The 14,262-nt window shown below is 43.0% G+C and overlaps 2 protein-coding genes across 7 annotated transcripts in view; one reads left to right on the top strand and one right to left on the bottom strand.

Annotated features, from left to right (window-relative positions):
• The window catches only part of LOC140481665 (homocysteine S-methyltransferase YbgG), a 64,777-nt gene extending 62,329 nt beyond the window's left edge, over window positions 1-2,448 (bottom strand). Inside the window, exon 1 of one of the 5 annotated variants that reach the window (XM_072578218.1) lies at window positions 2,159-2,448. In XM_072578218.1, the coding sequence (XP_072434319.1) occupies window positions 2,159-2,325 (167 nt within the window). In that variant the 5' untranslated portion in view covers window positions 2,326-2,448. The remainder of the gene's footprint in view (window positions 1-2,158) is intronic. The other 4 variants (XM_072578217.1, XM_072578214.1, XM_072578219.1 and 1 more) reach the window with 4 other exon arrangements.
• A 146-nt stretch (window positions 2,449-2,594) lies between these two features.
• ercc5 (excision repair cross-complementation group 5) overlaps window positions 2,595-14,262 on the top strand; it is a 57,467-nt gene continuing 45,799 nt past the window's right edge. Inside the window, exons 1-4 of one of the 2 annotated variants that reach the window (XM_072578207.1) lie at window positions 2,595-2,816; window positions 8,096-8,208; window positions 9,829-10,004; window positions 12,896-13,008. In XM_072578207.1, the coding sequence (XP_072434308.1) occupies window positions 8,121-8,208; window positions 9,829-10,004; window positions 12,896-13,008 (377 nt within the window). In that variant the 5' untranslated portion in view covers window positions 2,595-2,816; window positions 8,096-8,120. The remainder of the gene's footprint in view (window positions 2,817-8,095; window positions 8,209-9,828; window positions 10,005-12,895; window positions 13,009-14,262) is intronic. The other variant, XM_072578208.1, reaches the window with a different exon arrangement.

Here is a 14,262-nt window from a genome sequence, read left to right as displayed (position 1 = left end):
TGGATTAATAGTCTAGCAATAATACCACTAGGCTATCGCCTCTATTTACATAATAGGATGGAGTGGGCCATATTTATATAATCAGATGGGGTGTGGGGGAGCAATTTACACAAGAGGCCAAGGGCATGGCCTGCATGTATAATTAACTATGGACAGGATCTGCTTTCCAATGAGCCAATTCAATGCCCAGGCGCTGTTCTATCTGCATAGAAAAAAGTATGGATGCTGTAAATCAGAAAAAAGACAGATTGCTGCAACAACTCAGCAGTTCTGGCAGCAACTGTGGAGAGAAAGCAAAGTTAACGTTTCAAATCCAGTGATCCTTCTTCAGAACTGATTGCAACTGGGAAAAGGTTGGTACATGTGCAAGTGAAAGGGTGGGGGAAGGAGGAAGGAGTATATGCAAGTAAGATGGAGCCCAGAAAGAGAAGAAAAACAGTTGGGCAGTCAAAGGATCGGTAAAAGTCAGCCTGGGAGAATGAATAGCGGCTAGTGGGGGCCATTAGTTTATTGGGCTGTTTGTGATAGTAGCCCATGTGATGTCAGGGTCTGGTGTGTGGGGATTGGGTAAGGACAATGTGGATGTGCTCAGGCTCTAAAATTATTGAATTCGATAAAAGTCCAGGAGACTGCAGGTTCCCAAGCAGGAAATACAATGTTGTTCTTCCAGCTTGTGCTGAGCTTCATTGACAGTGCAGCAAATCCAAACCAGATGTTGGCCTGAGAACACAGTAGTGTTGAAATCGCAGGCAACTGTAAGGTCAGAGTAATTTCTGCAGACAGAACTTGGGTGTTCTGCAAAGCAGTCACCCAGACTACGCTTCATCTCCCCAGTGAGAGAAAGTGAGGACTGTCAGATGCTGGGGATCAGAGCTTAAAAATGCGTTGCTGGAAATGCGCAGCAGGTCAGGCAGCATTAAAGGAGAAGGAGAATCGACGTTTCGGACATAAGCCCTTCTTCAGGAATGAGGAGGGTGTGCCAAGCAGGCTAAGATGCCCGAAACATCGATTCTCCTTCTCCTTTGATGCTGCCTGACCTTCGTCTCCCCAGTGTCTCTCTCCTGCTTCCTGTAAAGACTCCATTCCATCACATCTGTTCCAATGGTGTCAACTTCGACCGGGAGCCTCCGATATGTCCACTTCTTCCTCAACCAAGGATTCCCCACCAATGTGGTTGATGGGTCAGATACAGCTAAAGGCCCTATCTCCTACACTTTCAGCCCTCACTCCTCCTCTTCCTTCCCAGAACATGCGACAGTCTCCATCACCCTCACTCACCAGCATCCTCCTACAAGAAGATTATGAGCCACCATTTCTACCACCTCCAACAGCAGCCAGACACACATTCCCCTCCCCTCCCATGTTCCACTCTGATCCACTCCTTCTCCGATCCCAACACCTCCCCAAAAGTCCACAGCACCTTCCCATGCAATTCACAGAAGGTATAACACCTGTTTATTCACTTCCTCCCTTCTCACTAAACAAGATTCCGGACGTAACTTTCAGGTGAAGCAGCGATTTACCTGCACTTCACTCAATCTAGTCTATTGCATCTGTTGCTCACAATGTGGTCTGCTCTATATTGGGGAGATGAAACGCAGACTAGGGGATGACCACTTTGTGAAACACCTACATTCTGTGTGCAACAATGCCCTTGAGCTTCTTATTGACTGCCACTTTAACATACCATCATGTTTCCCTGGTCAACATCTCTGTCTTGGACTGGCTGCAGTGCTCCAGCAAAGCTGGAAGAACAACATCTCATTTTCCACTCGGGAAACCTGCAGCTTTCGGGTCTCGGTGATGTGGAGGAGCCGATGTTGGATTGGGGTGGACAAAGTTTGAAATAAAAATCACACAAGGCCAGGTTAGATTCCATCAACCATCCCAATATCCGCTTCTAACCATCCCCATTAGCAGCTCTATTCATTCTCCCAGACTGACCTTTACCCACAGTCTGCTCTCGCTTTCTCTGGGCTTCACCCGCAGCCCACCCTCAGTACAACCACCTGATGAAGGGGCAGCGCTCCGAAAGCTAGTGCTTCCAATTAAACCTGTTGGACTATAACCTGGTCCACACCCCAGTCCAACACCAGCATCTCCACATCACTTCAGTAAACACTGTGTAACCTCATACTCGCGACAATCAGTTGTGGACCTGAAACGTTCACTCTCTGCTTTCTCTCCGCAGACGCTGACGGAGCCGCCGAGTTTTTTTCCAGAACGTTCTATCGCCGTTGCGGTCACCTGCAGATTGAAACCGACCGCCTCCAGCTCGGTCGCCAAACCGCCATCAATAACGGTCACCTCCGGCCTGCCGTCCATCTCCCCGTCACCGACCGACACCGCCCTACATAAACACCCGATAATAACACCCCGCCTCCCCCCACAATCCCAACTCCCAGCACCGTTTGAAAGGGGGTACCCCGCTGAATGTGTTCCGCCGGCTCCTTCCGGTGATCTTGGTTCCGGCACCCCAGGTTTGACAGGAGGTGCCCCTATGAATGTGTTCCGCCGGCTCCTTCCGGTGATCTTGGTTCCTGCCCGCCCAGGTTTGAAGGGGGTACCCCGCTGAATGTGTTCCGCCGGCTCCTTCCGGTGATCTTGGTTCCGGCCCCCCCTCCGTGGGACGGGGATGGAGGTGAGATTGCGGCCTCCCGGTTATGGTTGGGCCCCGCTCCCGGCAAAGTGCGTTTCCTGTGGCCAGCTGTGGTGAACATCCCCCAAAGAGTTCGCGGCCTGACGGTGATATTAATTTGGCTGGAGGGGTTCGGGACTCACACAGGGAGAGGATCAGATACTGTGCGAGTTAACAGGTAAACCTTCAGGTGTTAAGTTTCCTCTTTTTTATACTTCTATCATTTTAGTCAGTGACTCTAAAAGGAGGCCCCCGATTACTTTTTTCTCCACGTTATTATCTTGTTTTCTAAGAGTTCTGCCCTTGCTGAGATGTACCTTTCCTGGGCAGTGGCCAATTGATTGTCCAGGAGCAGAAATCCTGTGGAACTAAAACCCTTCCATACCCTCCATGTGTCTCACTGACACTGGAATAAATTGGATAGAGACAGGACAGGTCAAACCTGTGGCACTATTGGCAGGAACAGATTGCATCTCAGTCTGTAGCCATGTAGGCAAATCTATCCTTCTCTGTATTGTTACCAGTAAACCAGACATTTAAGTCAGGTTCAGTGAGGAGTATGCCAGGAATGCATAAGAATGAAGCACCAACATTTCATGTACTGGGATACAGTGAAAAATATTACTTTGTGCGCTATCCAGACAAATCATTCTGTACATAAGTACATCAGAATAATTGAACAGAATGCAGGATATAGTGGTACAGCTACAGAGAAGATGCAGAGAAAGATATATGAGAGTTCTGCTCTAAATCTGATGACAGTGGGGAAGAAGGTGTTCTTGAATCTGTTGGGACGTATTTTCAAAATTTTGCAACTCTTGCCGGATGGAAGAGAGGTGGGAGGATACTTTGATAATGTTGACTGTTTTCACAAGGCAGCGCAAACAATAGACAGAGTCAATGGAAGGATGGCTGGTTTGCATGATGTACTGGGCAGCATTCACAACTCTCTGTGATTTCTTTTGGCCTTGGACAGAGCAGTTGTCATACCAAGTTGTGATGCATTTAGATAAGCTGTTTTCAATGGTGCATCGATAAAAATTGATGAGTGATTGTGGACACGCTGAATTTCCTTAGCCTTCTGAGGAAGGAAAGGCATTGGTGTGCTATCTTGACCGTAGTATTGATGTAGATGGACCAGGATAGATCATTTGTGATAATTATTCCCAGGAACCTGAAGTTCTCACCCATCTCCACATCAGCACCATTGATACAGACGGGGTGCATCCGCCACTCCATTTTGAAGTTGATGACCAACTCCTTCATTTTGCTGACATTGAGGGACAGATTGTTGCCTTTATGTTTTACCACTAAGCTACCTATCTCTTTCCTGTACTCTGTCTCATCATTGTTTGGGATCCGACCCACTACCGTGATGGCATCAACAAATTTGTAAATGGAGTTAGAGCTGAATTTGACCATACAGTCGTGAGTATATAAGGACTATAGTAAGGGGCTGATGTACTTATGTACAGAATGATTTGACTTGAATGTTTCAGACTTGAACTTCACATGCCAGTATAGTAGCATACACTAAATAATCACAGAATTAAAGGGTCAATGAGTTTTATGCACAAGGGCACTCAGCACCTCACCAAGACATCTTCCACAGATTTTTTTCAAGACGCAATATTCAAATTAATAATAAATTAACAAAAGGAAATTTAAATCAATATCTTGTATCATAGAATCCCCATAGTACCGATAGAGACCATTTGGCCCATCGACTCACCAATCATCCAACCTAGACCACATGGCTTAGGGATGGACAGGACTGGCAGCTTAATGTTCCAGAATACAAATGCTAGAGGAATGACAGAAAGGGAGGCAAGAGAGGAGGGGAGTGCCCTTTTTGATAAGAGATAGCATTACAGCTGTGCTGAGGGAGGATATTTCCCGGAAATACATCCAGTGAAGGTATTTGGGTGGAACTGAGAAATAAGAAAGGCATGATCACATTATTGGGATTGTATTATAGATTCCCTAATATTTAAAGGGAAATAGAGAAACAAATTTGTAAGGCGATCTCAGTTATCTGTAAGAACAATAGGGTGGTTATGGTAGGGGGTTTTAACTTTGCAAACATAGACTGGGACTGCCATAGTGTTAAGGGTTTAGATGGAGAGGAATTTGTTAAGTGTGTACAAGAAAATTTTCTGCTTTAGTCTGTGGATGAACCTGCTAGAGAAGGTACAAAACTTGACCTACTGTTGGGAAATAAGGCAGGGCAGGTGACTGAGGTTTCAGTGGAGGACCACTTTGGGGCCAGCGACCATAATTCTATTAGTTCTAAAATAGTGATGGAAAAGGATAGACCAGATCTAAAAGTTGAAGTTCTAAATTGGAGAAAGGCCAATTTTGACGGTATTAGGCAAGAACTTTAAAAAGCTGATTGGAGGCAGATGTTCGCAGGTAAAGGGACGGCTGGAAAATGGGAAGCCTTCAGAAATGAGATAACAAGAATCCAGAGAAAGTATATTCCTGTCAGGGTGAAAGGGAAGGCTGGTAGGTATAGAGAATGCTGGGTGACTAAAGAAATTGAGGGTTTGGTTAAGAAAAGGAAGGAAGCATATGTCAGGTATCATCAGGATAGATCAAGTGAACCCTTAGAGTATAAAGGCAATAGGAGTATACTTAAAAGGGAAATCAGGAGGGCAAAACGGGGACATGAGATAGCTTTGGCAAATAGTTAAGGAGAATCCAAAGGGCTTTTACAAATACATTAAGGACAAAAGGGTAACTATGGAGAGAATAGGGCCCCTCAAAGATCAGCAAGACGGCCTTTATGTGGAGCCGCAGGATTTGGTGGTGGGGGCGGGGTTTACTAAACGAGTATTTTGCATCAGTATTTACTGTGGAAAAGGACATTGAAGACATAGAATGTAGGAAAATAGATGGTATTTCCATATTACAGAGGAGGAAGTGCTGAATGTCTTGAAATCATAAAAGTGGATAAATCCTCAGGACCGGATCAGCGCTACCTGAGAACTCTGTGGGAAGCTGGGGAAATGATTGTTGGGCCTCTTGCTGAGATATTTGTATCATCGATAGTCACAGGTGAGGTGATGTAAGCCTGAAGGTTGGCTAACATGGTGCCACTGTTTAAGAAGGGTAGTAAAGACAAGCCAGGGGACAATAGACAAGTGAGCCTGAGTCGGTGGTGGGCAAGTTGTTGGAGGGAATCCTGAGGGACAGGATGTACATGTATTTGGAAAGGCAAGGACTGGTTAGGGATAGTCAACCTGGCTTTGTGCGTGGGAAATCATGTCTCACAAACTTGATTGAGTTTTTTGAAGAAGTAACAAAGAGAATTGAGGAGGGCAGGAGTTGGGAGGTCATGTTACGGCTGTACAGGACATTGGTTAGGCCACTGTTGGAATATTGCGTGTAATTCTGGTCTCCTTCCTAGCGGAATGATGTTGTGAAACTTGAAAGGGTTCAGAAAAGATTTACAAGGATGTTGCCAGCGTTGGAGGATTTGAGCTATAGGGAGAGGTTGAATAGGCTGGGGCTGTTTTCCTTGGAATGTTACAGGCTGAGGGGTGACCTAATGGAGGTTTATAAAATCATGAGGGGCATGGATAGGGTAAATAGACAAGGTCTTTTCCCTGGGATGGGGGAGTCCAGAACTAGAGGGCATAGGTTTAGGGTGAGAGGGGAAAGATGAGACCTAAGGAGCAACATTTTCACGCAGAGGATGGTGCATGTGAGGAATGAGCTGCCAGAGGAAGTGGTGGAGGCTAGTACAATTACGGAATTTAAAAGGCATCCGAATGGGTATATGAATAGGAATGGTTTGGAGGGATATGGGCCGGGTACTGGCTAGTGGGACAAGATTGGGTTGGGATATGTGGTTGGCGTCGACAAGTTGGATCGAAGGGTCTGTTTCTGTGCTATATGTCTCTATGACTCTGACTCTAAAAGACTCAAAGGGCTGTGAATCTATGGAGTTCACTACCCCAGAGGGTGGTGGATGCCAGGATAGTCAGAGTTTTAATTAGTAACAGATTAAAGGGTTATTGGGATAGGGAGCAGGCAGGAAAGGAGTTGAGGTCAAGATGAGATCAGCTATGATTGTGTTAAGTGTGGAGCAGGCTTGAGGGGCTGTATTTCCTACGCCTGCTCCTGTTTTAGATTCTTATGATTGCTGAGGTGAAAAAATTGACAAGCACAGCTGAATGGATTGATTTTAGAAATATGAGGGAGTTGATAGCAATGTAAAGTTGACACAAAAAAGGAGTTGAGGTTTGGGGCAGGTCAGCTGTGATCGTTTGAACAGCAGGGCATGCTTGACAAGTCACATGGCCTACTCCTGTTCCTCTTTGTTATAGATTCCCTCTTCTCCCTCCTAATTCTAGTCAATCCATAATTCCATGTATGGTCTGCTGGTCTTCAGTGTGAAACATATCAGATACCTTTTGGAAATCCAAAGATCTATTGCACTTGTCACCACCTCAAAAAATGTAACAACGTCAGCTACTTTTCATAACTTCATACTAACCCTTTTTGAACAGTTAGAACCAACAATTTGTTTAACCGATCTGTCTCTGATAAATTCCAATAATTTCCCCCGAATTAATATTAAATTTACAACTCTATGATTCTAATTGAGGGAAAATTGCAGTTGGTGAAGGTGCCTTTTTTTTTGACTGACATGATAAACCGAAGGTCCGTCTGCCTCCATGGTGGACTTCGAAGATTCTCAATGATACTATTTCAAAAAAAATGTGATGTGTCAGCCTGACTATTATTTATCAATTGGTCAATGTCACAAAACAGCTAATTTTGTCACTGTTGTTGGGAGTTAGATGTGAATTGTCTATGATATTTCCCACATTACAATGGTAGCTTTATTTCAAACAATCTGCTGGTTAGATGGCAGCTGGAGTACTCTAGGCAGTTGTGGTCACCACATTATAGGAAAGAGGCAATTGCAGTAGCGAGGATGCAGAAGATACTGCCTGATCCTGGAGGATCACAGCTATGAGAAAAGACTGGGGTTACCTTCCTTGGAGCAGTGAAGTTTAAGAGTGAGGTAATGGAGGGATATAAGATTAAACAGAGCATAGGTAGAGTTGATAGGAAGGCACATTAGTGGAACAGTCAATAACCTGGAGCATTGAATTAAGGCAAAAGCCTCAGAGGAAAGTTGAGGTAAAGATTTTTCACCCAGAGTTTGGTGGGAATCCGGAACTCACTGTCTGAAAAGTTGATGAAGTCAGAAACTCCCATAACAATGAAGTAGCATTCGGATATTTGCTTGCATTACCATGGTCTCCAGAGCTACACAACAACAATTGGAAAATGTGATTACTGTAGTCGAGAGTGTTGTTGATGTCCATGGACATGATGCACTGACTGGCCTTCTTCTGTGATACAAATGGTTGTAAGTGCTTTAAAATATTCCATGCTTACAAAAAGTGCTAGGTAAATGTATTTTTATTTTTTTCCTTACAGAATTCGTGTGAATTTAATCAGCATTATGGGGGTTAAGGGACTGTGGAAACTGCTGGAGTGTACAGGACAACCTATCAATCCAGAAACCCTTGAAGGAAAAATCCTCGCTGTTGGTATCCTTTATGTAACTACTGCTGACCATTAGAATGACTTGTATACACAGCTCTGGTTGAAACTGACAAAGCAAGTTGCAACAGTTGGGTTTTTGGCATTCTAACTCTATTGTTGGTCTTCACTTTGTGATGTAAGTCCCAGTGGTAATGAGAGGTTAGTATCAGCAATAAGGAGAGCAGCCTCAGGACAAATTGATTGACGTGAATTTTTATCTAACTTTTTATATGTTCTGCCTAATATTTAGCTCCTGAATTGTGCATAAACCAGGAGGAGAAGTGAAGGTTTTTGTGCTGCTTTGTTTTTGTGTCAAGTTGGTGTTTGACTTTGGATTCAGGTCGCTGATGTCAATTTAAAACGTCACATTAGTACAAATCTCAAGTGTTTATTTTGAAAATCATCAACTTGAATCTTCTGGTGGTTTAGAAATATAACAAGGAGTTCAACTATGTAGATACTGAATAGGTTTTAAGTTTATTTATATCACCTTTCCTTCAGTTTATAATCCAAGTGTTTAATGTGTAGTCTGTCATCTGTGGGTTCTACTGTGACTACTACACTTTTATCTTATTGGTCCCTCGGGCCAAAACTTCCTCTGGGCTCAGAAAAGCCTAACCTCTACTCTCTTGTGGCTTTCAAACTGCACACTCCATGTGTGTCTGATTTTACAACCTCCATATCATTGATTTTGAGAAGAAAATGTATTCTGCCAAATTAAAAATATCTTGTAATACTTGTAATCTGATTGACTCATGTCAACAAAATCAGCAATCCCACATTGAAACAGCCATATGTTTAAGTGCTTGGATCTGACACTCATTCTCAGTCACATGGGACATCTACTGTGTTGCGATCCATCAGCACTTGAAACTCGATCCATGGTTGGTCTTGGCTAGAGTTGCCCAAACAACAGTCTGGGATAGGAAATTATGGAATATTGTACGTTTATTTCAGTTTCAAAGCAGAGTGGCTGTCAACCAGTGTACATAATTAGATTTGTTAAAGTAAATCAATTAACGCCATTTAAATCACAGAAGGTCTGACTGCACAGGCTGACCGGACTTTTTGTAATGGTTTTAACTGCATCGGTATAGCACTGTACTTCATGTGAATAATTACACAAGGGAATGGTTAATGTAAGGGTCAACATTTTAAAACACAAGTGCTTATAAATGAATCATTGCGTTAAAAATGCATCTGTGTCACTAAACCGTATCTAATAGTGACATTTGAAGGTGTGAAATATCTTACACTTTTCAGAGCATTCTAGACACTTCAGCAAACCCTCTTCAATCTGGGCTGCTTCCAAAATCCAGAATTCCCAGAGAAAATAGGTTGCTGGAAGAAATCCAGTTTTCATCCTCCATTTCAAATGGCAAAACAACCACAGCAGGACTGTGTGTGTTTTCTGCTGACAAACCCCACTCACAAAACATCCAGAGGAAAATTGGATTGCTCCCAAAAAAGTGAAATGTGGCCATTTGTATCCCTCTACATTTGGATGAAAATGCAACCCCAGGTTTATTTCCAGTTTGAATTAGTGTTGTCTCAGTGAAGCTAAATAAGAACTTTATCGAACAATATATATATAAACATAAAGTTTTTTTAACCACTGTTCGAAGATATCAGCATTTGGTTAAATCAAGCAGTGAAGGGAGCAAGGGATCGCCATGGTAATTCTGTACCAAATGCTCACCTTCTGATTTTGCTACATCGACTATGTAAGCTTTTGTTTTATCGAATTCGACCAGTAATTGTTTTTGATGGAAAGACACCTCTGCTCAAGAAACAAACTTTGGTAAGTACTATCAAATAGTATGATGTCATTTAACTTATTTCAAGTTCAAAATTATTAAAAAGACATTGTATAACAACGTAAAACGTAAATGGGCGGCACGGTGGCACAGTGGTTAGCACTGCTGCCTCACAGTGCCTGAGACCCGGGTTCAATTCCCGCCTCAGGCGACTGACTGTGTGGAGTTTGCACGTTCTCCCCGTGTCTGCGTGGGTTTCCTCCGGGTGCTCCGGTTTCCTCCCACAGTCCAAAGATGTGCAGGTCAGGTGAATTGGCCATGCTAAATTGCCCATAGTGTTAGGTAAGGGGTAAATGTAGATGTAGGGGTATGGGTGGGTTACGCTTCGGCGGGGCGGTGTGGACTTGTTGGGCCGAAGGGCCTGTTTCCACACTGTAAGTAATCTAATCTAATCTAATCTAATCTTTTATGCAGGCTTATAAAAGTTCCTCGGTAAGAGTTGCACTAATTAATTTTTAAAAATGAATTTATATGTGGCATGATGTATCCAAAGCGATGTTCTTTCTAAGCTACACATCAGTGCTACCATGGAACAGATAATGAAGTGGCAGGCACTAAGTTACTACAGCACACATTCTCCGATGCTCTAGCTAATGTACTATCACTCACTTTCCCACTGCTCACTCCCCTCAATCACAAACTGCTTTTCTCCCATACTCACTACTAAAAATCTATTAGTAGCAAGCATGTTTGCCTGGATGAGTGCAGCTTCAGCAACTGTCAAGAAACTGACTGCTGTCAAAGGTAAAGCAATGCACTTGATTGGTACCCCATTCACCACTTTCAACATTCACTCCGACCACTGATGCTCAGTGACTGGAGGGTGTACCACATCAATTTACAGCAGTTCATGTAGATATCACACTACCACCTTGTCGAGGACAATTAGAGATATATAACAACCATATCCTGAAAAAGAATCAAACAATGTTCTTTTAACTCAGGAGTTTCCTATCTAAGAACTGTCTCTCTTCCCTCAGCTTAACTGCCTCTGACATTTGACTCTCAGGAGTCCCTTGATTATCCACGTGTTCGCACCAATTGTGGTTAGCATCTAGAATTTCAACTGAGTGAAAGAGATGTTCCTTCCATCTGCAGTCAGCTTGTTCCAAAGCAGAATAATCCACACAATCTAGATTCCTCCTTCCCATAATAAATTTTGGATTAGTTTTCTATTGTCCATTCCCCCAAGCGACTTGGTCACATGATCAGTTGCTGCACACAAATTTTACCAGAAATCATCTCCCAGAAGAATCTCAGGCAGACAGTTAGGGTATGTAGGAGTGTGAATTGCTTACCATCCCAGAAGAAACGTTGGCATATCTGCTGGCCAGAAGGAAGCCAACCCAGCAGCCATAATGCGCTGCTGGTGGCTGAACTGCTGGAATCTTACTTCTGCCCATCACTGGGGAGGAGGTCCCACCCTCTGGAACTGCTGGCTCTTCCAATAGTGTCAGTAGTGCCAAAGCAGTATAGTAGGCGATGCTGGAATTGCTGACAGGCCCACAGAGGAGGCTTAGTGGATTCTGAAACAAAGTTGGGTCTTAGACAATGTCAGTTTGCTTACCTTTTAAAGAGGCGTTTGAGGAGTTTTGAAGTGGAGGCAGGTAAGAAGGAAGGCATTATGCTTTTGAGTCTCTATGAGTGGTTCCCCAATGGGCATATGGGACTCTCAAAAAGACAGCATTACCCCATTCCTTCTCACCATTTTAAAATTGTCTTTTTGTTTTAAGAAAAGGTTGCCCACTCCCTCCAACTAATGTTATACTTTGAATCAGTTTTAAGACCTTCAGTTGACCCTGAGTCATTTATTTGGAAATGTTGAGCAGGCTATTGATTTTTTTTTGCTTGCTGCTTGCCACTTGCCCCCCCCCATCGTCCCAAACCAAACCAGGATGAGAGAGCTTGGGCCAGGGGTCGGAAGGTGGTGGGTTAAAAATCATTGAATCCTTAAAGTCTGGAAAGAGGCCATTTGATCCATCATGTCTGCAATGCCCCCATCCTATCCCCATAACTCTACATTCCCCAGGGCTAATCCACCTAACCTGCACATCCCTGGGCACTACAGGCAATTTAGCATGGCCAATCCAACTAACATGCACATCTTTGGCCCGAGAGAGGCAACCCACGCAGACACAGGAAGAATGCAAACTCTAGACAGACAGGCACCTGAGGGTAGAAATGAACCTGTGTCTTTGGTGCTGTGAGGCAGCAGTGCTAACCACTGAGCCACCATGCCACCCATAGTATCCACTGGCTATGTCTATTATGCTCCAGTGCCAAAAGCAAAGCCAGCAGGGAACAGTAATATTTAGCCCCTAGTTGTTAAAGGGACCATCACCCATCATAGTGCACCTTTTTTTCTCACAAAAGTACACAACCTATCACAAGTATTGCTGAAGAATGCGCAAGCATAATTTGATAGTGATTTATGTTCTATCTTCATTATATATTTGGTCCTGTGTGTTATTAATATGCAGTTGAGGGAACCAAGGAATAGTTGTGATTGAAATCTAACTGTTTTCCTGAAGTACAGAATGAGAGGTGAGGTAATGTAAATGTCTACAGCACCCTCACTGGCAGAGGTAGGTAAGTTTATTTTGGCAGCTTCTATTACCGTTATGAACATGGGAATTTATTATGGAAAAAGTTAACAAAAGTGTAAAATTTGACAAAAATTACAGATTCTAAATTGTTTTTCAAACGTACCTTTCCCTCAGTTACTGCTTGAAGAGAGTTCCATCTGAGATGGGGTTAAACTTGCACTCAGTTCCCTTTGCCAAAGCCAAGTTGATATTTACAGGATTATGTATGTACTGAATTGTGACACACTGACATTTGTTCCTGCTTTACATGAAGTCATCCTCTATCTTAGACTAACAGGTGGCAGAGAAAGGAGCTGGCTGTTAAAGATACAAAGAAAACTACAGATAAGCTGTTGAGAACCATACTGAAGCAACATGCCTTAAAAAATGTTCTTGGTAAAAGGTTAGTCAAGAATTTAAAGTTTGAAATTATGTTGATTTTAAACAGAAACATGAATTTCAAAATAAATATTTTCTGAAGTAAACTTTCCTCCTTTGGACATGGAGTGAGAACAATGTTTACCATTCAGTTTAAAGAGGGTAAGAGAAGGTGGATACCTGGCCCATTGGAGAGTGGGAAGGGGCAGTGGGAGGAAGAGAAATATGGGAAATGGAAGGAAGAGGTTTGGGAATGAAATCGAGAAAATAGTGGCAGGGTATTGGGGGAGAAGTGGGGTTCTGATCATTTGACTGAATGTACCATTGAATGTTTTCCAGTAGATTAGCACAGTTATGGGAATTCTGATATTGTCAAGGTTTGCCAGAACAGTAAGTATCAAATTGGAAGAGTGTAGGAGGTACATATCCAGCTGTGAGCAGCCCTGTTTACAGAAAGAGCTCATTTGGGAAACCAGGTAATATGAATGGAGTTTAAAATGTAATAATTTGTTGATCATTGATCATACAGTTATTCTAAAACCCTGTTGCACTTCAAACATGAAAACTCTGCAATTGGTTTAGATTAGCTGTGGATTTGCACCTAATTTTACTTGACATTGCTAATGTTGCAAAGCTTTAATCACAAGATGATATATAGATTCAAATTATGTTACAGTTTAATGGACAGTTTAAAATAGATTTTAGCACAGAGTTCATCTAAGTTAGAAGTTTCAGTCCACTGAGTAGTGGAACATTGTGACTCATACAGTAATTTAAATATATTTAAATAGTAGACCTGCTGTACCATGAGATCCCCAGTTTCCAAAGCCAGAAACTACAGGATGATAGTCAGTCGTTTTCCAAGGTGAAAATGTCAAACACTAGATGGTGTGGTTTAAGGTGAGAAGGCAAAGGTTTAAAGGACATGCGTGAGGCAAGTTTTTTTTTACATAGAGGGTGGTAGGTGCCTGGCATTTAGACAGACGTGAATGGGCAGGGAATAGAGGGATATGAAGTTAGTTTAGAATGGCATCATGTTGGCTCAGACATGATGGTGTGCAGGACCTGTTCCTGTGCTGGACTGTTCTATGTTCTGTGTGTTCAGGTCATTTGGGGACAAGCAAATAGCTCTGAATTGCTGTGGTCAGCACAGATTCTTCTTTGATCTCACCAAATTAATGTGAAGGAGAAAAAGATTTTCTGACTGTTGTTTGCTGGCACAACCTTGTATAGTTAGCATTTTAGGCGAGCTGAGTTTTTGAGTTAGTTCTGAAGCAGA

This window comes from Chiloscyllium punctatum, chromosome 9, assembly GCF_047496795.1.
Source record: "Chiloscyllium punctatum isolate Juve2018m chromosome 9, sChiPun1.3, whole genome shotgun sequence".
Taxonomy (NCBI): domain Eukaryota; kingdom Metazoa; phylum Chordata; class Chondrichthyes; order Orectolobiformes; family Hemiscylliidae; genus Chiloscyllium; species Chiloscyllium punctatum.
This window is presented reverse-complemented; position numbering and strand designations above follow the sequence as displayed.